Source organism: Rhinatrema bivittatum, chromosome 4 (assembly GCF_901001135.1).
Source record: "Rhinatrema bivittatum chromosome 4, aRhiBiv1.1, whole genome shotgun sequence".
NCBI classification, from domain to species: Eukaryota; Metazoa; Chordata; class Amphibia; order Gymnophiona; family Rhinatrematidae; genus Rhinatrema; species Rhinatrema bivittatum.
In genome coordinates this window covers 124,395,951-124,420,016 of record NC_042618.1, presented here as the reverse complement: position 1 = coordinate 124,420,016, position 24,066 = coordinate 124,395,951, and the positions used below count along the sequence as shown (strand labels likewise).

The 24,066-nt window shown below is 45.9% G+C and overlaps 1 protein-coding gene across 11 annotated transcripts in view; it reads left to right on the top strand.

Annotated features, from left to right (window-relative positions):
• The window catches only part of MTA1 (metastasis associated 1), an 885,916-nt gene that overhangs the window by 180,384 nt on the left and 681,466 nt on the right, over positions 1–24,066 (top strand). For all 11 annotated transcript variants that reach the window (XM_029598824.1, XM_029598817.1, XM_029598815.1 and 8 more), the window contains one exon: positions 2,727–2,820. Coding sequence is in view for 10 of the 11 variants with exons in the window: in XM_029598817.1 (XP_029454677.1) it covers positions 2,727–2,820 (94 nt within the window). In the remaining variant the exon portion in view is untranslated. The remainder of the gene's footprint in view (positions 1–2,726; positions 2,821–24,066) is intronic.

The window sequence follows — 24,066 nt, the reverse complement described above, 5'->3', positions numbered from 1 at the left end:
CATATGACAGTTATGACACCGCCTCACGAGTGGCTGCATCCGGCATTGCTGCAAGACGCTGGGCCTGGCTTAAAGCATCCGATTTAAGACCAGAGGTACAAGACAAGCTGGTTGATCTTGCCTGCCTGGGGGATAACCTGTTTGGTTCAAAAGTCCAGGATGCTGTTTCCCAACTACGGGAGCATACAGAAACACTGCGGCAGTTATCCACACTGCCACATGACCCTTCTACACATTCTGCCAGACTACCATCACGAAGGGATACCAGAAGGCCCTTCTTCAGTCAGCAAAAATACTACCCCCCCCATCGTCTAGACTGAGACCTCCTAGATCTCAGCAAAGACCTCAACAGCGACAGCAAAGAGCTCCAAGACCAGCACCAGCCCCTCAAACTGGATCTGCCACTGGTTTTTGAGATTACATCCGGAGAACAGAGCCCACATGCCAACCCTTACCCAACGCTACCAGTAGGGGGCAGACTACAAAAATTTTACATCAATTGGACATCGATAACGTCGGACCAATGGGTCCTGTCTATCATCCACAAAGGATACCATCTCAATTTCAATTCAATCCCTCCAGATTTTCCACCAAAACCTTCTCATCTCAGCGAAGATCACATTCTTCACCTTCAAATAGAATTATCCACCCTTCTGAGCGTCAGGGCAGTCGAGAAAGTACCCTGGGCCCAGCAGGGCAGAGGATTCTACTCCCGTTATTTCCTCATTCCAAAGAAAACCGGAGGCCTTCGTCCTATACTGGACCTCAGGAATCTCAACAAATTTCTAAAAAGAGAAAAGTTCAGAATGGTATCCTTAGGCATAATGCTCTCACTCCTTCAACAAGGAGATTGGCTTTGTTCTCTGGACCACCCTTTGAACCATTGGACACTGATTTACTTAAGCCCCTTACCTGGAAGGAGACTACTCTTTTTTTTTTTAGTTGCTAATCATCTCTCCGCTTGCAGCATTGACTAACTACAGGCTCTCTGGTGCATTACTTACCTTTCCTCCAGTTTTTTCAGGATAAAATGGTTCTTTTGCGCACATCCCAAATTTCTTCCCACATAGTCTCCACTTCCCACATTTTTCCCAAACTGCATGCTCACGACAGTGAAAAATAATTTTAAACCTTGGCTTATTATAAGGGTTCTCATCATCAAACATCTCAACTGTTGGTCTTTTATAATCCCAATAGACTTGGCGTAGATTTCTCAAAATATACTTTGTCAAACTGAATTACGAACTGCATCCAACATTGCTATTCCACAGCAGGACTAGATCTTGCAAATTTGGTCAAGGCTCATCAGAAGTGAGCTATGGCCTCCTTCTCCTTCACCCACTTATGAGAAGTATCTCTGGAATATATACATGCAAAGCTGCCATCTGGTACATACATTCACATCTTGCTACTGTCTAGACAGTTTTTCAGCCTCTGACAGTGCAGTGGGAAAGGTAGCACTGCATAATGGGTTCTCACAGTAGCCTACTCTCTACAGTGGAGTCCTGGTTGCTTGCTTACTAAGTAAATGCTCCGTTGTGACCCTCAGCTTGGGACTCTCGACAGATCATGGCTAATTAACTTGTTTATCGATGGAAAATGCAAGTTTGCTTACTGTAAACGATATTTTCCATAGATAGTATGAATTAGCCATGGGATGCCTGCCCTCCTCTCTGAAGAGTCGACCACGTGCCTGCTTAGCTTTGCAGACTGAGGCTCTGAGGCAACATCTGTCCGGGAACTCCTGCACATGCTCTGCTGGCTTGGAGAGACATGTCCACTCTCTGCTGCTCGATGTCACCCCTAGATTGTCGCTAATTCAGCCTGCTATCTATGGAAAATACAGTTTACAGTAAGCAAACTTGCTTTACATCTTGAGGTCAATATTCAAAGCCATTTAGATGGATAACTCACAAGCTATCCATCTAACTGGCAGGTCATCCATCTAACTCCATGTTATTTATCTACCTAAAAATTAGCCATTTAAATGTTTAATTTTGAATATTGACCTCCTTTTACTATTTTGACAGTCTCCAGGCAGAATAGGTTTGGACAGTCAGGCTCTATCCATTAAAGAGGCTATGGAGCACAAACACCATCCCTTCTAGGTCCCATTTTATAATTTCAAATCCTTTTTCCTGCTTTAAAAAAACAACAAACAAACTGAAAAAGAGGCATTTTCCCACTAAACCTATTTCCCACCCATGAGCAGTTCTTATTGCTTCTTTTCTCCCTTTTTTGATGAAGTAAATTCTTAACTTGGGAGACCCATAAGTGTGACTTAATTAACTGTTTGCCTTCAGAGAGCACTTGTTATAGGTAAGCATTCTTTCCTGCATTTCAGCCATTTTATGGTGCCAATAATAGACCAATATTTTGTTTCACTATTAAGGTTGAAGTCATGGAGTCCTTTACCTATGTTACAGTTCTCCACTTTATCAACGCATAGCCTGTCATGATTTACTGAATATTTTAAGATATCAAGATACTTCATACTTTGAGCATTAATACTGTTACTTCAGTACCTTTCTCTGTTGGAAATCTTAAAGTAAGTTTATCAAGACTGTTTAATTATTCTGCCTTTTGTTCGCACATTTTTATTTATATAATGTTTAGATACATGCTAATGTTTCTACTGAAATATGAGATTTCTGTCATGGGGAAGTATTGCGGTGTTAATGCTAAGAAAACCCTATTTTTCTTTTTTCTTTTTTTTTTTTTAATAGACTGCCAATGGAAATGTGGAAGCAAAGGTGGTATGTTTCTACAGAAGAAGAGATATATCGGCAACACTTATCTCACTGGCAGACAAACACGCAAGTAAGTTTAATTTAAAATTTCATACTTGTCAGCTTTGATGTGGTGGTAATCATATTTAGAAAGGTAAGCTAGATCATATTACTACTTGATGGTTGCAAAACCCAGTAGGTGGTTCTGGGCCATTTACTGATCAGAGAGATTTTTTCACTTATTCTGCTTGAGAAATATACTTTAACAAATTGATTGCTAGAGTTTCATCTTACTACATTGGCAATTTTTTGTGACCTATCATAGTGTGATCCAAACTCACTGAATATGAAGACATGTTAAATGCCACATTGTAGTACAAAAGCGGCCAGCTATGGTTCTGAAGAGCCACAAACCAGTGTTGGATTTGAGGATGTCCACAATGAATATGCATGATCATTGTGAATATCCTGAAAAACAACCCTAGTTTGTGACCTTTAAGGACTGGAGGTGGCTATCTCTGCAGTAGTAGCTTGATTCTTTGATTTAAAAACAAAATAAAACAAAAACAGTAAGGCTAAGTGCTGCTGTTAAGTAAGCTACTAGTTAGGCTGCAGGATGGAAGAGTGCATGGCCTTATGCAGGACTTTGTCTAGTCTGTACTTCTCAAAAATATATTGAATCATAGGTTTTTGGGCCTGAGAGGAGAATTATGACTAAAATTCAGGTTTTGCCAAATACCTACTATCATAAAAGGGGATATTCCCACACTATCTGGTGTGTATGCAACTTTTAAAAAAGATATTCGGACCTGGCCACAAAAAATCAATGCAAATGGTAACAAGAATTCAATAAATATTACTCTTTGGCTAGTTTTGTGATGTGTTCTTTCCATTCTTTTTTTTTTTTTAAGTGGTGTAAAGAGGTCTGAGTAACAGCAGCAGTGACTGTGTCTGTCCTCTGATATGCTGCTCACACATTACCTCTACTTATATTCCCCAGTCATGGTTGTTTGCTGAGATGGGACTTGCTCCTTTGCAGAGGTTGCAGTAAGAGTTTTAAAGTTTTTCTGCCACCTGCCTGGAATGTTAACAGTTACGTCTTCTGGGGGAATCATAGTGTGTTCTTGATATAAACTAGCAGGTTCCAGTGGGTGCCACCTGTAGCCTAGTTAGTCATTATTAGCTAAAAACACCTAAACTCTTCATTATTAGGTTTTGCTTCTGCCCACAACTTGTGATTCATGTCCTGTAGATAGTAACATAATAACAGTAATGACGGCAGAAAAAGACCAACTGGTCCATCCAGTCTGCCCAGTAAGCTGCTTATTGTAGTATCTGCTGTGCTGTGCAGTTTACGCCCATGTTTCTCTTAAAGGTAGCAGTTATCTCCAAGCCTTATGGTAACATACAAAAAAAATGTATTGCTATTAACATTTTTACTGGGATATGAGCCTTCTTGAAAATTCAGACAGTGCTGTTTGACATGCTTTGCTTACAGACTTGTCTGTAGAAGCAGTGCATTGCGTTTTTCTCTTTTGTGTGTGTATCAATACCCCAGACCATAAATTAGGACTCATGTTGCTTGTCTGAATCCAATTCCTCTTCTTTCCCACCCCCGCCATCAAAGCAGAGAATGATGTTGCGTTAAAAGCATCAAGGCTTATTGGTTAAGAGTAGTAATCATATGCTTTCTGTTGAGTAGTAACTGCTGCTCCATGCAGGTTTACCCCCATGCTTATCTGTCCGCCAAGCTGTAAAAGTTGGGGTCCTTGGTTGTTTTTAATTCAGTTCTCCTTTTTCTCCTGCTGTTGATGTGGAGAGCAATGTTGCAGTTGCATCAAAAGTATTGAGGCTTATTGATTAAGGATAATAACCGCCGCACCAGCAACTTACCCCCAGGCACCCTTTTCTTCTTTCCCATCCTCTAACTTTTAGGGGTCCACAGTGTTTATCCCATGTCCTTTAGAATTCTTTGACTGTTTTTGCCTTCATCTCTTCCAGAAGGGCATTCCAGGCATCTACCACCTTCTCTGTGAATAAATATTTCCTGACATTGGTTCAGAGTCGTCGTCGTCGCCCCCCCCCCCCCCCCCCCCCCGCTGGCCTGGAGTTTCATTTTGTGACCCTTATTTTTACTGATATAGCTTATGTCCGAGATGGGCAAACTTTTGTGTGCTGGGGCCACATTATAAGTTATTGAGTGCAGAGAGGACTGGAGGGTAGATCAGCGTGGGGTGGGGTCTCCCTTGGAGTTCTTCGATACAGCAATCAAATCCCCACCACTTGCTGCAGGCATTTTAGTATCCAGCAGGCTTAAGTGCCATCATTTTTAGCACCCAAGGAGCCCTTTCAATCATGGATCCCAGTCTCTAGCAAAATCAGAATATCCTTCAACTCAACAGTTACAAGGCGGTTTCCCAGCTAGCAGATTACCTCAATGCAAGCCACAGAGTATAAATAGTAAGATGCAGACAAAAATCTGGACTGGAAACCAGTAAAAGCCAGACTCATATGCAGCGCATTAATGCAAAAACAGTTCCCTGTACATATCTGGATCAGTCCAGACATGTACTGGGTTTTGCCTCTCTTACAGCAGATGGAGTCAGAGAAAAACTTTGAGAGTGCCCTCTCTTAAGCTGGTGTGCCACCTGCTGCTCCTCAGTATTTCTCTGTCTCCAGCAGATGAAGGTGATACAAAACATGTGGTTCTGACCCAAGCTTTTCTTAAAAAAAACCCAAACAAAACAGAAGTCCTATGGATGCAGCGGCCTCCTGGGGAGTAGTTAGGTCCTGGTGGGACCATCCTCCCTGGTTGCAGGCAAGGGACGAGCAAGGTTTGGGAACCTCCTCTTTAGCTCCTTTGGGGTACGAGGGTGAGAGCTGGTGGTCCAGTTCCTCCCCACCCCCCCCTCCACCGCCTTCTTAGCCTCTGTCTTTAATTGTTCTGCCTGCCTGAAGTTAAAAGAAAAAAAAAAAAAAAACCAGACACAGAGCACAGGCAGTCAGAGTGGGCGGCAGTGTTTGCCGGCAGCATGAAGGCTGCTTCTTCAGGGCCGCGGCGCAATTCTTCGGTCAGCGGTGAGTCTTGTTGGGCGTCTTTTCCCCATTCTTCCCGGGCAGGTCTGCATTTGGTCAAGTGGCTCCATCGGCAATGGCATGCTCCGCTCAAGCCGTTGCTCTAGCTGCGGGGAGAGTTTTTCGGGCCGTGATTCAGCCAATTGCTGCAGTTGTTGTCTCCCCAGAGGGAAGCCTTCCCCGAGCACATCTGCGCTGGTTGTGGCGCAGCAGTTTGGCCCTGGTAGAGCCATTACTGCCTCTGATGTGCAGGGTGATCCGTTCCCTCTCAGTGCGGGAACAGTGTTCATTTTGGACACATTTCGCGTGGCAGAGGCAAGAGTAGTAGGGGGAGGGGATTCTGGGATTTTCCTCCAGCACTCTCCAGCTGATTTTTGCTCCGATGAGGCCCAGGGGGATGCCGGAGGGTGTTCTGATGGGGGCCCCAGTACCCTGGGAAGGGTCTCTAGGGAGCCAGTCTGTTTTTCCTCTGAGTTCACCATTTTAAATGTACCAGGCCTTCTTGGCAAGTGGTGCTCTGAAGAGGGGCTTTCCAGTTGATCAGGTTCCCGAGGTCCCACCTGGGAAAGGTGGCCAGGAAGGAGGATCTGCCAGCGGCGATGCAAATCCAGACGATTCATACTCCTGCAGGATGTTGCGTTTCCCAGGATGTAGAGTCGGACAAGTCCGATCAGGAGGAGGTTCAGGTGGACCACTCTCCAAGGGCCTGAACCCCGGACGTGAGCCTGGTGTTCTCCCCTCAGTTGAGGGTGACGACCGTAAAGTGATCCCCTATTCCATCGGGAGGAACTGGCCTCCCTAATCCTGCATGTTTTGCAGGAGTTGGGGATTGCAGCGGCTCCTGTGGACCCTGTCTTAGCGGGGATGCAGGGCCCCACTCAAACTTTTCCTCTCCACTCCATGCTGCAGCAAATGATGGCCTGGGAGTCGGATACTCCAGAGATTGGTCTCAAGGTTGGCTGAGCCATGGATAAGCTCTACCCTCTTCCAGAAGACATTTTGGAACTGTTGCGTGTTCCAAAAGTGGATGCATCCGTTTCAGTGGTCACAAAGCGGACTACCATCCCTGTGGCCAGAGCGGCATTGTTGAAAGATCTCCAGGATCGCAAGCTGGCAGGTCACCTCGAGGATTTTCAAAGTTTCTGCCCTGGGTATTCAGGCACTGACGCCATAGACTCATTCACTAGCTAAGACACCAAAGAAGCACATTACAGGACACAAATGGCCCAGGGAACCTTCCCCTCTACTGGTTGTAGATTCGGACGTGGCACCCTCCTCTCCAGCCACTACGCATGCTTCTTCCACGTCAAGGAGAACCGGGCCTTCAAGAGCCTTCATAAAAGAGGCACAAAAGTCCCCTCACGCAGTTGCCCAGAGATCAGAACACTAATATACTACTAGCTACGATTTCCTCCTAGGGCTCCCCCAGGGATCTGGCACTTCCACCCAGCGAGCCACATGGACAACCTGTGCCCCCTCAAGTCACCTTGGCCTTGTTGGTGATATCCCAAATCTCTCTTATCCTATCTCTGTTTCTTTCGATGGTGGAGCGGCAAAGTGAAGGACTGAAGAAACAGCAAGGAAGGCTGTCTAACAAAGCCGTGAGGGCAACAAAACAGGATTAGCAGCCAGATGTCCAAACAGGATTTCTTTATTGAGCAGCAACACGAATATGTAAACAAGCCCGACTCTGGCCGAGTTTTGCCCTCTTTCAATGGGGCTACATCAGGGGCTCAACTTGTGTCGTGTTTTAATTAATAAATATCCCTGTCTTAATTAAGACTCTACAACAGCTGATTATTAAACAGACCTTGGAAAACATATACGGGCAGTGGTGCCCCTGCCTCTCATTCACTCAGGAGTACGAAGGTGTTTATGTGCCGATATTATTGGATGTGCTTACGGTGGCAGGCGTCAGCGGCAGCACCTCTCTCCCAGAGTGTGGCTTGTTTACATATTCGTGTCGGAGCGGCAAAGTGGACATTTGGCAGGAACACCATTGGAAGCTCCCCCATCCCCACAGGACAGCCTCAGCTCAGTGCCTTCCCCTGGCCAACCTCTGCCATCTCCTCCTCTTGTGGATCTGTCCCTCCCCGCCCCCTCCTTCCCCCCCCAACCGTCCACATCACCGGGATCCTCCAACAGGGTTACCCCTCTGATCCTCCGGAAGACTTGTCTTATTCAAAGTTTCTGGAGAAGGTGGGGGCAATGTCTCAACATCGAGACAAGGCAGAGTGTAAGCTACACACATTGGATTGCAAGCGGGCACTTGCTTACTATAAACGTCGCAAGCACGCTGAACACAGAGCCTCCCACTCTTTGTCTCATTCAACCCCAACGTGCCAGGACATTTGGTTTCCAAAAGAACCCTTTCGTCTTGGATATCAAACTGCATACAGTTCTGCTATAAGAAATAAGTGGAGACCTTGCCAGCCTCCCCTAAAGCTCACCAGGTCCGTGCCATGGCTGCTTCCATAGCTCACCTTCATGAGGTGCCCATTCCAGACATTTGCAGAGCCACCACCTGGTTATCGCTGCACACGTTTACGGCTCACTACTGTTTGGACAAACACACGGCAGCTGACGCACACATGGACAGAAGAATCCTTGCAGCAGGCTTGTCTTAATGCTGCAAGTCAACAGAGATAACTGTCCCCTTTCTTTTTACTGTCTTGGGTGTACTACCTCAACTCATCATTGGGATATGATCAGGAACTTGTGCTCAATACATCAGCTGGGGACTCCCAGACAGCATGGCTAATTCATGCTGCTTATCTACGGGAAAAGAGCAAGTTTGCTTACTGTAAACTGTGTTTTCCGTAGATAGCAGTTGAATTAGACATGCTGACCCTCTCGCCTCTCCGGACAGTTCTATCTACCTTTCAGTTGCTGGGAGAAAAATAGTTGAGCGATAAGGATGCACCAGGCTACAAGTTTTTAGTAACCTACATAAGCATATTAATGTTAAAATCAAACTGCCTAATTTGTTCCTAACAATCAGATTTAATTTACACACCTAGTTTATTATTTTACATTGTTACCGTACTATGATGGCACACGAGTAATTTGTAATCTATACCACCCATATTTCTCTTTATCGTGCCCTTCTGTAAACCGTTGTGATGGTATTTAACTTAACGACGGTATAGAAAATTTTTTAAATAAATAAATACGGACTGAGGAGGATGGGGGAAGCGGGGGAGAATCCAAGCAGGCATAAAAAGTTTTCAAATAAATAAATACTGCACGAAAAGACTCTGTGTTCTAAGAGAGCTCCGCCACCTAGCCGCCTGGAGGACGTCCCAGACAGCATGGCTAATTCATCTGCTATCTACGGAAAACACAGTTTACGGTAAGCAAACTTGCTCTTCCTTTTTACGTGTAAAGTGTTTCATGACTAGAGTTGATAAATCACCACACTACTAGCACACTTTCCCAATGTATATCCAACAATAAACAATATAGTCAACATACTGGCCCCCATGCTTCTCACAATTCCAAATTCCCTATTATATTCCATTCCATATTACCTCTCTTTTTTCATAAATAACACCAAAATCTCCAGTCACTCAAACCCGTGGAGCCAGCAAAACCCCAGACTCACAAGAGACCACAGACCCTCTGGAAAGGGAAAAACCCAGACAGCATCTGCATCAAGATCTTCCACCTCCCTTTCTGGATTCTCAAGCATGCAACCATACTTACTGCCCTGCCAGCACTGGCCAAAAAACCCTCCAGCCCTACTCCAACAACTCACAGAACACAAACCGCCACTCTCCCAACATCCAAATTCTCATGGCACAATAATGCCCATGGTTCGCTCAACCCATATGCAACCACACCAATGAACCACAGACTGAGACAATCAGAACCCACCCATGGAACTTTGACATGATCATGCATACAGCCGCCACATGGCACACACCCACAACAATATTTGTGTCTGTGCTCCATCGAACAACCACCCCCAAGTGGCCATCTTAAGGATGGTCATTTGATGGAACATCACAAGTGCATGCCTTGAACATTGCCAAGTCGGCACTGCACAGACAAGCACAGACTACCCCAATCCACAATTCATCGGCGCAACCACAAGTGGGCCAAGTGGACCATCATGCCATAGGAGCTCAAATGCCAAAATTCTCTGAAGAGAAAAAATGGAAACTAGCCTCCAAGAGACCATTATGTCCACCAAATTGCTGGAGCAAAACCGAAGGGCTTCCGACTAGTGATGGCAGCGAAGATGTCCGTATGCCCAAATATCCAGAGAATGAAACAAAAGATCCCGATGTGAGTGAGAGCCCCACTTCCAAAAAAAAGCAATGGCCTCCCACAAATCCAACGATCTGCCAACTCTACAAGCCTGAGCTATTGACAAAAAAAATAAACTTAAAATTGGGAGAAACACAGCAATCAGTATATTGAACCATACCATTGCATCTTAATTGGAGTTAACATCAAGGCAGTAAACAAAGCCCAGATTTCTCCTAATGTCCTTGTTGGGAATGAGAGAGTAAGGTACTCTGACACAATATCTATGATATCATTTATTAATGTGACATCATGGTAATATACGTTATTTACAGAAAGTTATTTACATACCACATGATTGCATATGCCATCCAGCACCCATCGTGTCATCAGCCTTCTATCGAGGAGTCGTCAGGTCAGCAAAGGCGAGAAGGGGGTTTTCAGTGTCTAGCACTCTATACGTCTATAGAGGCAATATCTCCTACTCCCGCCGGACACTGGAAAGTCCTGCTCTTTTATACCGTGCCGTAAACAAGTGTGTGTGCGAGAGAGAAATGATTGATCACTATCCCCCCATGTTATGTATCAACAGTTGCTACTACCCAGTCGGACTCATCCTGTCCCTGGCATGTAGGCGGTTGATCAGACCGCTGTATTCCTGACATGGAGCCAGAAAGCTGAGCTGCACAACCTGTTTAACAAGAACATGTTTATCTTACACTCCACCCTTGATCAGTCATTCTCCAATGTAGGCACCACTGCATACGAAGCCACTGTAGTGGTATATTTACTTTGACGTGCTATTTTATGCATTCGACAGGTAAGATAACATATATACACATTAAAATAAGGATAGGATGAAAAATACAATTCAGAGTCATTGTGGCAGTAGAGGAACGTCCGAAAAACACATCCCACCAAGAATGAGAGGTGTCTTTTATCATTTGTTGTTGTAAATGTAGTAGGCGTTCCTTGGCAAAGTCCGCTCGAAGCAGGGCACCAGTTACAGCAATGTCTACGTGTCTCAGGGTCTGTTTCAACGAATCTGAGGTATTCAATACCTTTTGCAGTTCAGTCAAATCCAACAATGGTGTCTTAAAGAATGATAAGTCCAACTTTACCCCCAACTGCGCGTCAGCGATGTCCATTGGTGGTAAATAATATTGTCGAAAACCAAAAGTAAACCAAGTAACATTATACAGGCATCCTGTAAAAGTCAAATTATAGACACCAAAGTAGTCCAAAATTCTTTATTTAGTTGGAGACACAAGATTCATACTTTCGCCCGACTCAGGCCGAGTTTCGCCCCCCACGGGGCTGCCTCAGGGGGCTGTATGTAGACTTATGTAAATTCTATATTCAATGTATGGTTCAAGTGTCTGAAAGTTGCTGAGGTCACGAAGTTTGCTCAGAGCACAGTTTGTTTAACCAAGCTCTGCACAATCGCAGCTTGGAGTGAATTGGACTTCTGAGACCGCGATGTAAGCTCGGGGCCAAATTGTTAAAGCACTGTACATTCGCAGCTTTAAATAAAAAAGACTGTCAAAGATAGCGATCTCTGCTAGTATCACTCCAACCCATTGTTTGCCCACACGGCGCTCTTAGACCACCTACCCTCTTGCTTCATCAGTCCAAAGTCAAATTATATACACATACAGTTTCAGGGAATGGAATTATGAAACCAGTTACATTATCAGGTAATATTAGAAGGCTACAGTGTGCCAAAGGTTGCTGCAACGAGCAATCATCGGGTAATGTGGAATTCATTAAAGGGCAAGCCAATCCCATTAGTGTAGGGGTACATATTGTATTGTCAATAGTGTGATTATTGGTGGTCCGTATCCAATTGTTAGTATGCAAAACTTGTATTAGAACACTTCCTCTTTCAGGAAGATAGACTGGGAAAGGAAGTGATGTAAATTTACATACAGTATCTGTTAATGTATTGGAGGCGTTGTAAAACGTGATTCAGCCTGTACACCAATTTGTGTCTCATATCGTATACTGTGGCTGTGGCAGCCAGCCTACAGGATATTGGTATGGTCTCATTTCCCAAGTGGCATTCCACCCTTCTATAACCAAATCATTATTTAAATGCAAATACTTCTGCACATACTGTTGCATGTGTGCGGGGTCGGGAATCCAATTTGCAATAATGTTAGTGATGAGGCCTGTATCCCCTCCGGCAGTGGCAATTCTGTTCGCTAATACCTCTATGTCCATAGTACCCAATCCTCCTAATAGTGTATCATACCATGCTCGTTTATATCGTGTAAGTTTGGGTCGGTGGGGAAATGTTATGTTAATCTAGTGGTTTTGTCCTGTGTTGTCTTTGCTTTCACTACTTTTGCAGTTGTGGTGATGTTCCAAACCACACAAGCATCGTATGCTGTACATGTGAAATTATCCTGCGTCCGAGAGGAGGTGCTGTTCTTCCACTTGATAGTTTCCCGTCCGGAGGTTACTTGATAGTCCCCCGTCCGGAGGTTACTTCTACAGGCTGATTATAGGGTGTGCACCATACCAATGATGGCAAAGAGGTTGATCGCCATAAACGGGAGGTGCAAGCCAACCTGTAGCGAGAGAACACATCGTTACTTATTCCCTTAGTTTACATCTGATACTGGGTCCTTGTATCCAATGTTCATCTCCTTCTGGTAGTGCAGTCAGTACTGCATCTTTCCAACAGCTAAAATTTCACCTTTCCTAGGATCTGTATGAGGTGTGAAGATCCATATTTTAGCTCCTGGATGTAGTTTACTTGGATTGGAGGTGCTTCCAAAGGCACCCTGTCCTCGGGGAGTGGAATTGGGAATTCCCCATACCATTTGGTCTGTTCCCTGTACATACCAGGATCATTCCCAGACGGTGGGTTATGTTCCATGTCCAGCAGATGGAGTCAGAACACAAAATTCCCAGGGGAGTTCAGTGTTAGCGGCAGTTCATCCGGGAGAATTCTTGGCTTCGTTGGATCTCACAGAGGCGTATCTCCACATACCAATTTGTCAAGCTCATCAGCGTTACCTACGCTTCAAAATTTTGGGTCAACACTTCCAATTTCGCGCTCTTCCCTTTGGCCTGGCTACAGCTCCACGGGTTTTCACGAAGATCATGGTGGTAGTGGCGGCAACCTTGCGCAAGGAAGGCATCCTTGTGCATCCTTACCTAGACGATTGGCTCATACGTGCAAAGTCACGAGCGCAGTGTATCCTCGCAGTCGACAGAGTGGTACAACTTCTCCAATCTCTGGGATGGATTGTCAACTTCACCAAGAGCAGCCTGGTCCCGTCCCAGTCGTTGGATTTTCTGGGAGCTCACTTCGACACCAAGAATGCCAGGGTTTTTCTGCATCCGGACAGAGCTCATTCTCTGCGTCAGCAGATTCAAGGATTTATGGCGCTCGAGATCCCACTGCCTGGGACTACCTGCAGGTACTGGGGACTATGGCCTCGACCATCGATCTGGTTCCTTGGGCATTTGCGCATCTGAGGCCTCTGCAAAGATCCCTACTCTCCCGGTGGCAGCCGGTGTCGAGAGATTTTCAGGCAATCTTTCCGATTCCGAGAGGAACCTTCATCAGTCTCCATTGGTGGCTGGAACCGCGGCACCTAGCTCAGGGGGTGTCGCTGGAGGACCCGGATTGGGTGATTATCACCACGGACGCCAGCCTCACAGGCGGTCTGTCGGGACAGCTCAATCCAGGGTCGATGGACGGAGAAACAGTCGAAGTGGCCCATCAACCGCTTGGAGACCAGGGCGGTCCGTCTGGCGTTACAGGGTTTCTTCCCCATAGTATGCCATCAAGCAGTCAGGGTGCTATCGGACAATGCGACTACAGTGGCGTACATCAATCGCCAGGGAGGCACGAGAAATCGGTTGGTCTCTCTGGAAACCGACAAATTGATGGAGTGGGCAGAGCTTCACCTCCGACTTGCGGCCTCGCATATAGCGGGAGTGGACAATGTACAGGCGGACTTTCTCGGCTGACAAAACTTGGATCCCGGAGAGTGGGAGCTCTCACAACAGGCGATGCGGATAATAGTACGGCGATGGGGGACACCGCACGTAGACCTAATGGCAACCGCCGGAAATGCAAAGGCCGCCCGCTTCTTCAGCCGCAGGCGGGAGCGCGGCGCCGAGGGCGTGGACGCGCTGGTCCTACCCTGGCCGTGCCACTGTCTCCTATATGTTTTCCCACCGTGGCCCCTAGTGGGCAAGGTCATCCGCAGGATAGAGGCACACCAAGGGCCGGTGATCCTTGTGGCGCCAGAGTGACCCCGATGATCGTGGTTCGCGGATCTGTGCAATTTGACGGTGGAGGGTCCCCTTCGTCTCGGTCAGCTGCCACGTCTTCTATGCCAGGGACCAATATTTTTCAAGGAGGCAGATCGCTTCTGTCTTGCGGCCTGGCTTTTGAGAGGCGTCAGTTGAGAAGGCGCGGTTATCCGGAGCCGGTTATTTCAACGCTACTGAAAGCACGTAAGATGTCCACCTCTGTTACCTATTTAGAGTCTGGAAGGTCTTTGAGGATTGGTGTGGAGCGAATGACATTCTTCCCATGCAGGCCTCAGTGCCACAAGTCCTTTCCTTCTTGCAGGCAGGTTTGGATTTGGGTCTTGCTTACAATTCTCTTTGGGTTCAGGTGGCAGCCTTGGGGGCTTTTCTTCGCAGTGGAAATAAGGAGTTTCTGTCCTCGCATCCGGACGTCTCCCGTTTCCTTAAAGGAGTTAAACACTTGAAGCCTCCGATTCGCCCACCTTATCCGTCGTGGAATCTGAATCTGGTTCTCAGAGTCCTCTGTGGTTCGCTGTTCGAACCTCTAAGCTCGGCTACCATCAAGGACGTCACTCTCAAGACCATTTTTCTCGTGGCAATCAGTTCAGCAAGACGTATTTCCGAGCTGCAGGCCCTATCCTGTCGTGAACCATACCTTCGTTTCACGCCTGAAGGGGTTTCGCTGAGGACGGTTCCTTCTTTTCTCCCTAAAGTGGTTTCGGCATTCCACCTCAACCAATCGGTGGAATTACCATCTTTTGCCTCTTCTGAGTCTGGAGACCTGTGTAGACTGGATGTACGGTGGTCTCTGATACGCTATCTGGAGGTAACTAATGATTTTCGGCTCTCCGATCATCTCTTTATCCTCTGGTCCGGACCCCGGAAGGGTTGCATGGCCTCCAAACAATCTATAGCGCGGTGGTTGAAGGGAGCGATCATAGCGGCGTACCTTGGCGTAGGTAAGTCCCCTTCGCTGGTTGTCAAGGCTCATTCTCTTCGAGCCCAAGCAACATCTTGGGCGGAGAGCTCCTCCGTCTCCACTCAGGAGATTTGTAGGGCGGCCACCTGGAAGTCGATCCATACTTTTGCGAGACATTATCGCCTGGACGTCTGTGCTCCGTCGGGCGGTCAGCTTGGAGACAAGGTAATACGAGCAGGGCTGTCTGCGGCCCACCCGTGATGGGAAAGCTTTGGTACATCCCACCGTCTAGAATGATCCTGGTATGTACAGGGAAAAGAAAATTATTCCTTACCTGCTAATTTTCGTTCCTGTAATACCATGGATCATTCCAGACACCCTCCCTTGGTTTGGGGGTTTTGCTGGTGGGACATCCCTGCCTACCTGTCTGAACAATCTTTTACTCTGTATTTCGAATACTGCGCGTCTTTTTTGTTCACGCACTGCTGTTTGCAAGTTCACTGTTCAGAATTTAGTTGCTGTTTATTTGGACAGCGGTTATTTCAATTCCTTCTTTGATTATTTGATCCCTCTGTTTTTTAGTCTTTCTCTTTTGGGCTTTGTTAATCTAGTTACTGAGAGCTGTTACAGGGGAGGCGTGGTTATATGGTTCCTCCCCTGGGAATTTTTGTGTTCTGACTCCATCTGCTGGAGATGGAACATAACCCACCGTCTGGAATGATCCATGGTATTACAGGAACGAAAATTAGCAGGTAAGGAATAATTTTCTTTTACATAGGGAATAATAATCAATTGTACCATTTTGGTTTGGGCAGGAACGTAAATTTCTTTATTCGTCAAGTTGTGATACAGTACATATATGGGACCACAGTAGTCAGAAACGGTGATTCCCCCCAATACAGTTATGCCTTCTTTTGCCCAACTAGATCAAATACACAGCCATCCGAAATGTTACTTAGGGATGCTGCACCCAATCTGTAAATCATACAATAAAGATTCATGGGGAGGTATCACTATAGCGGTGGGATTGGTTACATCATATCCCGCAGCTTCATAACTATTTTGGCGGGGCAATTCGACGTTTCCCGAAGCCGTGGCCCAGCAAATGAAATTTCGGATCTGAGTAGAAGCGGGTTCCTGATTATATAACTTCTGGAAAGGAGTCTTTCCGTCCTTTTTTAAAGGTCTACTATTTAGCAGCTGTAGAGCTGTGGACAGTACAGATTTCCACCCCTTCATGGTGGCAGATTTTGTAAGAGAGCGTAACAAATTTTTTAATAACCCATTCATACGCTCAATAAGGCCGGCAGCTTGTGGATAATATGGAATGTGAAAGATCCATTCAATGTAGTTGTCTCTAGCATATTGCTGCACTAAGTTACCAGTAAAGTGAGTCCCTCTATCGCTCTGAACTTGTTTTGGTATTCCATAATACCGACTCATTTCATTTAAAAGTTTTAACGTAGCTTTCTGATTAGCCTCTGGTGCAGGCATAGCCATCATGATTCCACTAAATGTATCTACTGCCGTACATAAATATACATCTCCTCCACATTTTCGTAAAGGGCCTATAAAATCTATTTGCCAAATAGTGGCAGGACTTAAACCACGATGGATATGCCCCTGCTCAATAGCTTGTGGTGACCTTGGATGTGTCAACTGACAATATTCACATTGTGTGAGTATGTTTTGAAAATCAGGGAGGGATCCTGGTATCCCTCTGGCTTGGGCCCACCTGTGAGTAGCTTCTGACCCCAAGTGGCCACTTTTTTCGTGTGCCCATTTCCATAGCCCCTGCTCGTTTGTGGTCGTGACACTGGCTCGTATTTTTGCGTGTTTATCTGCAATGGAATTGTACAGATTAGATAAAGAAACATCTTTCACATGTGCGTCTACATGGAACACTGAAACATGCTTTTTGTGACACTCAGCCCAGATTTTTTGCCAAATGTCAGCACCCCATACCGGGCGGTAATGTATCTTCCATTGATCTTTATGCCATTTTGGCATCCACTGAGTCATTCCTTTCATGACTGCCCAACTGTCAGTATAAATGTGGCAATCCGTTTCCCCTTTTTGTAAAGCCATCCATATGGCATAAAGTTCCGCAAACTGGCTAAATTTGCCTTTCCCTTCCTCCTGACTTACTTCGTTTGTATGGGGATTATACACTACAGCCTTCCATAATCGCTCGGTTCCCTTCATTCTAGCTGAACCGTCTGTAAACCAAGCATGTAACTGCTGTTCTTTGGGTAATTGGTCGAATGGTACCCCGGTAGTAACCGGAGAAGGAGGAATATCCAATGTTTCTATCTGTTCTTTTTCTTGATTAATAGGAATTTCCGCTACCTGTTCATGGAGCATGGAGTACCCAGCCAAGCCTGATTTCGTCCTGTCCTGGATATACCATTTCCATTGTACAATGGAAGCTTCTTGCGCATACCCTATCCGATGGGTATGCGGGGTGCTGTGTACCCACTGCATAATTGGGATTAAAGGGCGCATAAGGATTTCATGGTTCTGAGTTAATTGGTCCGTGTCTAACAAAGCCCAGTAATATGCTAGTAACTGCTTCTCAAAGGCTGAATACTGCCATGCAGCATCAGGTAATTTCCTGCTCCAAAACCCTAACGGTACTCGTTTACCGTCTTGTTTCTGCCACAGACTCCAGTCCGCATGACAAGATGAAAATGAAACTTGTAATTCTACTGGCCCCTCCCTGATAGGCCACAAGTCTAATGCTGTTTGGATAGCGACCTTAGCCTGATCAAAAGCATCTTGTTGTAATCGTCCCCATTTGAATTTTTCTTTTTTTCGAGTGACTTTATGCAATGGGGACAATATTTGCCCCAAATGTGGAATGTGCTGACGCCAGAATCCAAATAGTCCTATAAACTTCTGGGCTTCTTTTTGATTCCGCGGCGGGGAAAACAACAATATCTTATCCTTTGCCTTTGGTAAGATTTCTCTTTTACCACTGTATCCCCAAAAATTTCACAGTGTTGCTAGGCCCTTGTATTTTATTCTTGTTAATTTTCCAACCTCTATTCTCCATATTTTCTACTACTTGTGCTAGAGCTATCGCTACTTGCTCTTCTGTATCCCCTTGTACTAATATATCATCAATGTAATGAGTTAATTGTATGTCTTTTGGACAATCATACCTTTCTAAATCTTCTGCCACCCTCCGGTGACATATGGGTAGGGCTTTGTAAGTATCCCTGAGGTAGTCTAGTGAAGGTATACTGTCGTCCTTCCCATGTGAAGGCAAATTGTTCTTAGTTTTCTTTACAGATAGGAATTGTGAAAAAAGCATTTGCTAAATCAATTACGGCATACCACTTCCCCGAATGTTGCTGAATCTGCTCTACCAATGTTACAATATCTGGGACCACGGCAGTCAGAGGGTCCGTATTTTTGTTCAAAGCCCTGTAATCTACTGTCATTCTCCACGAACCATCTGATTTCCTCACTGGCCAGATGGGATTATTCCAATTGCTAGTGGTTGGAATTAGCACCCCCGCTTCCTGTAAATCCTTAATTGTTTCTGTTATCTCTTTATGTCTTCCAGGTATCCAGTATTGCTTTTGGCATACCGGACCCCTTGTTTTAGGCAAAGCTATTTCTGGTCCCACAGGTCTACCCACTATTGTTCTGGATAGATATACTGGTCTATTGTTTTCAAATGCTCCTTGCTTACTTGGTGCCTTTCCAAACACCATTTACCCACATGTTGTATTCAACTTAAGTCCCTGTAACAGATCCATCCCAATTATATATTCCTTAATGGGTACAATTACTACCTTAGCTTGAGGAATTTTATATCCTCCCACTACTAAATAAATTATGGTTCGTTTTCCTATCACAGTTTTTCCTCCGAGACCCACTAATTCTACCTTTTGCCCCCCATGTTTCTTGGGATTTCCAAATATTAAAGTGGCCTCCGCCCCTGTATCTACTGTGCCCCATTTCGCCATTGTATTTCTACCCCAATATGGGGGCGATTATCCACGGTGACGGCAGCGATTTGGGGGGTATGGCCTTTTTCCCATTGTGCCCAGGATAAGTCCGGATACAGTCTGGTACTATTGGCCTCCTGAGGTGGGGCGCTGGGTTGTATGGACTCAGGCTCGTTTATGAAGGGGTTTGTAGCATTTACCTCTTGCTCTTTTTTCTCTTGCAACAATTGGTTCATCTTTGTTAGTAACACTTTTCCCCAGTCTTCCTCCCTTTCCGCGTAAACTTTCTTTTGTTTACCCTTGCATTTTTACAGATACAATTTATACATGTCTTTGGTTGGAATACCATTTATTTTCTCTTTAGCCACTCTGGCAGCTATCAATGCTGCAAACATATTTCTCCTTGACACCCGTGCGTTTGGAGATCCCTGTATCCCTTTCGAATACCTTCTTCTCTGTCACATACTTCGCCTTTAAATGTGAAAGTCTTATCATTGCGCTCTTGTATCCCTAAATCTAGGACCTCTCTGATTGCCCGAATCAAATCTCCAATTTTCTTCCCAGCCGTATTTAATAGCAAGGTCAACATAATGGACCTGTGTGCCGGGATTACAGTACGCATAATCTCTGCCCGAGCCGTACTGGGCAGGGGTAGGTTCAGGAAATGTCCCTGCAAATTCCTCAGACACCATGTTTGCATGGTAATTTCTTTGATACGCTGTATGATATGCATATTATATAATGGTTTGTTACTGATGGGCCAATCTAATACAGTGCTATACCTTGTTTTAGTGGCAGCGGCAACTACTGGAAACAAGTCCGTCATGTCCTCTTTCCAAACTGTTGTTCTGATAGCTGCCCTTACCTCGGGATCGGTAGAAATCATAGTGAATCTTTTAACATCTTTTTGATCAATCATAATGTCTCCCGCCCCCGATTCATATAATCTCACTAGCCAGCGGTCAATAGGTTCTCCTGGTTTTTGCCCCATGCGATCCAATATCTCACTTCTTGTTGGGTGAAGTCCTCCATTACTTGTGTACCCTCCTGTTCTATAGCTCTACTATCGCTGGTCTGCTTTAATTTACGCCTGACTATGGGACAGGCTTGCTCTACGGGGGGAGGGGGTATTACTGCCTCCTCCTTACTGTCCGTAGAGTCCCATATGTCCTCGTCCCATATCTCTGGATCCCAGTCATCTTTCATAATACATGCTCGTATTTTAGAATGATTTACTCTTCCTCTTCGTTTTCTATATTTGTGTTGTGCTACCCACACAGCGGCTCGTTCGGCCACCGTCTGATAATGTTCTGCCTTCTGTTTAAACGTCTCTAAGTGACACCTAAGCATAACATTATCTTTGAGGAGGTTGTCTATCTCTCGCTCCAGTTCAACTAATTTCTCTTGCAACATGCTTTTTTGTTCATGACATTTCCTATATCCTGTTAATACTACCCATCCTCTCCGTCCCACTGTCCCCAATTCTTTTCCTTTTATTATGGGGACCTGTTGGAGTTGATTTACAATATCTAAAGGTTCTCCTCCTATATCCCAAGCCTCCGCGAGCCCTGTATTTATCCCAGGACAAGCAGGATGATAGTCCTCAAGTATGGGTGACATCGGTAATGGAGCCCTATACGGAAAAACTTCTGTCAAAGTTTCATAAACTTTTGACTGGCACCCAGAGTGCCTATTGAGCATGCCCAGCATGCCATGATATTCTCTGCCACAGGGGTCTCCCTTCAGTCTTCTTTTTTCTGCGGAGCGTTAGCCTCGCGGTTAATTTGGAGTCCTGTGGTGATTTTCCCACACTTCAAAATTTCTTCAAAAAGTTATAAGAAAAACTTCTTGCCGCAAGGGTCTCCCTCCTATTACCATCGCGGTAAGTTTTTCTTCATTTTTCGTCTGTTCTGTGCCGGTTTTTTCGTGCCAAAGTCGACGACGGCTGTCCGACTAAAATGGCTTTAAAAAATGCCCAAATTGTTGCAGAAATATGTCCATAACGGACCCACACTACGAGCGTGTGCTCTGCCTCAGCAGGAACCATGATGTCCAAAATTACCCACAATGCGCCAAGATGACATCAAAGGGACGTCGACTCCGGCTGGAGAAGATGGAGCAACTTTTTCAAATTCAATTGCTCCCATCTGCATCGATGTCAGCGCAATCGTCTCTGGCGGGAGCGATTCGCAAAGTTGTTCTAAAAAAACGACTACCTGGTGAGGCTGGAGATGCTTCAGTTCCCTCCCCCTCGACATCTTCGAAAGCATCGACATCGGGCACTAAAAAATCAAGGGAGAAGCATCGGCATCGTCACCGAAGGCCGCACGGCTCGGGCATCGACCCGATACCCGCCATACCATCGATGGAATCGGCTTTGCCATCTAACAAACCTCGGCTGGATGTGGTGTCTCCGAGGCCTTCGACTCCACGGCGATCCTCACTGGTGCAGGGAACCGTACCTCCCCAGGACGCGGTGGAGATACCGGTATCGCCATCGCCGCCTCACCCCATAGCTGCTCTGATTCCATCAGCTATGCGGGCGGAACTGGACGGATACATCCGCCAGGCGCTCCGAGATGCACTCCTCGATGCCATGCCGATACCGGTTCCACCTCAGAGGTCAGCGCCATCGACACCAACTCTTCCATAGAGGCCACCGCCATCGACACCGGATCTTCCATTGGCACCAGTACCGGTACCATCGGATACGCTACCCATTCCGATACCGCTGTCACCGTCGATTCAGTCACTGATTCCATCGGTTCCGGCTTCGATTCCAGCATCGGCTCTTTCGATGAATCCACCGATGCCGACCCCAGATATCTCAATTTTGGCACCTCTGATGGAGAAGTTAAATACACTTATCGATGCTATTCCTAGAAAACCTCAGGACATCGATAAAACCCTGACTCCAGAACCCATGCCGGGTCCTTCGGGGATTCAAAGACCGATTCCTCCACGGTCTCCTTTATTTCCCTCGATGCCCAAGTCTCAGCCATCGATGACGTCCAAACCAAGACATACTGGTCGTTCAGAACATACCTGGACAGACACTGATACAGATCTCTCCACAGATGATGAGATGCTTTCGGAACCTTCACCTCCAGAAGACCGCAGAAAATCCCCTCCAGAGGATTTGTCATTCTCAAACTTTGTGAAGGAGATGGCAGAGACCATTCCATTCCAGCTCCAGTCAGAATTAGATGCCAGGCAAAAAGCACTAGAGGTGTTACAATTTGTTGACCCGCCAAAAGAATCTTAGCTGTACCCGTTCATGAGGTGCTCCAGGAACTGATGTACAGGCTATGGGAACATCCTGGCTCCATTCCTGCGGTAAATAAGAGATCAGATGCCACATACCTGGTTCAGCCAATCCCAGGTTTCCAGAAGACTCAGCTACCTCACCAGTCTGTGGTAGTAGAGTCTGCGCAAAAGAAGGCAAAAAGAGTAAAAACACACTCTTCAATACCACCAGGGAAAGATAACAGGTTCCTTGACAATCTAGGCCAGAAAATGTTTCAGGGATCTATGCTGGTCTCTAGAATTGCTGCATACCAGCTCTTCATGACGCAATACCAGCGTAATCTCTGGAAGCAAGCACAAGAGCTTACACAGACACTCCCTGAACAATTCCAGGATCTTTTCTCCCAGCTTATACATAAAGGCCTGGAAGCGGGCAAACATGAGGTACGGGCGGCGTATGATAGTTTTGAAACTGCATCTCGACTATCAGCCACAGGGATTACAGCTTGTCGTTGGGCATGGCTTAAGTCTTCTGACTTAAGACCGGAGGTGCAGGAGAGACTGGCCGATCTCCCTTATCTCAGGGACAACCTTTTTGGAGACAAGGTAAAGGAAGCAGTTGCCCTTTTAAAAGAACATACTGAGACTCTGAAACAGCTCTCCTTAATACCTCAAGAGTCCCAACCATCTTCCAGAAGGCTGCCCAGGAGAGATACAAGACGCCCATATTACCATCAGAAGCGTTACTATCCTCTTCCAACCCGTACACGTACATCTCGCCCAGGTCAACCTACACAATCTAGACAACAACGACAATCCAGACCTCAACCCCCTCCTCAGACTCCTTCTACGGCAGGGTTTTGAGATAGTGTCAGAGAACAGAAGCCTTTCCTCCAGTCCAGTCCCACTCTTACCAGTAGGAGGTCGAATTGCTTTCTTTCATCACAGCTGGACCTCCATAACAACAGACCACTGGGTACTCTCCATAACATCTCAAGGGTACCGCTTGGATTTTCTAACTGTACCAAACGACACTCCTCCCATCTCGTCTTGGACAGTAAACAATCAGTCCACACTCCTACAAACAGAATTATCCACCCTTCTGAGAGCCAGGGCCATGGAACCAGTTCCCCGACCTCAGCAGGGCAGAGGATTCTACTCCCGATACTTCCTCATTCCAAAGAAATCAGGAGGCCTACGTCCCATCCTAGACCTCAGAAATCTCAACAAATTCTTAAAAAAGGAGAAATTCAAGATGGTATCATTAGGCACAATGTTACCTCTACTTCAAAAAGGAGATTGGCTCTGTTCTCTGGATCTTCAAGACGCTTACGCTCACATTCCCATATTCCCTCCTGATCGCAAATATCTACGATTCCTAGTAGGAACTCAACATTTCCAGTACAGGGTGCTTCCATTCGGCCTTGCTTCAGCACCCCGTGTATTCACAAAGTGTCTAGCAATGGCAGTGGCCCACTTACACAAGCAAGGAGTGCACGTGTTTCCTTATCTTGACGATTGGCTCATCAAGAGTCGAACGAAAGAAGGAGCTCTCAATTCCCTCAAGCTCACAATCAACTTACTTCACTCCTTGGGTTTTTTCATCAATTAC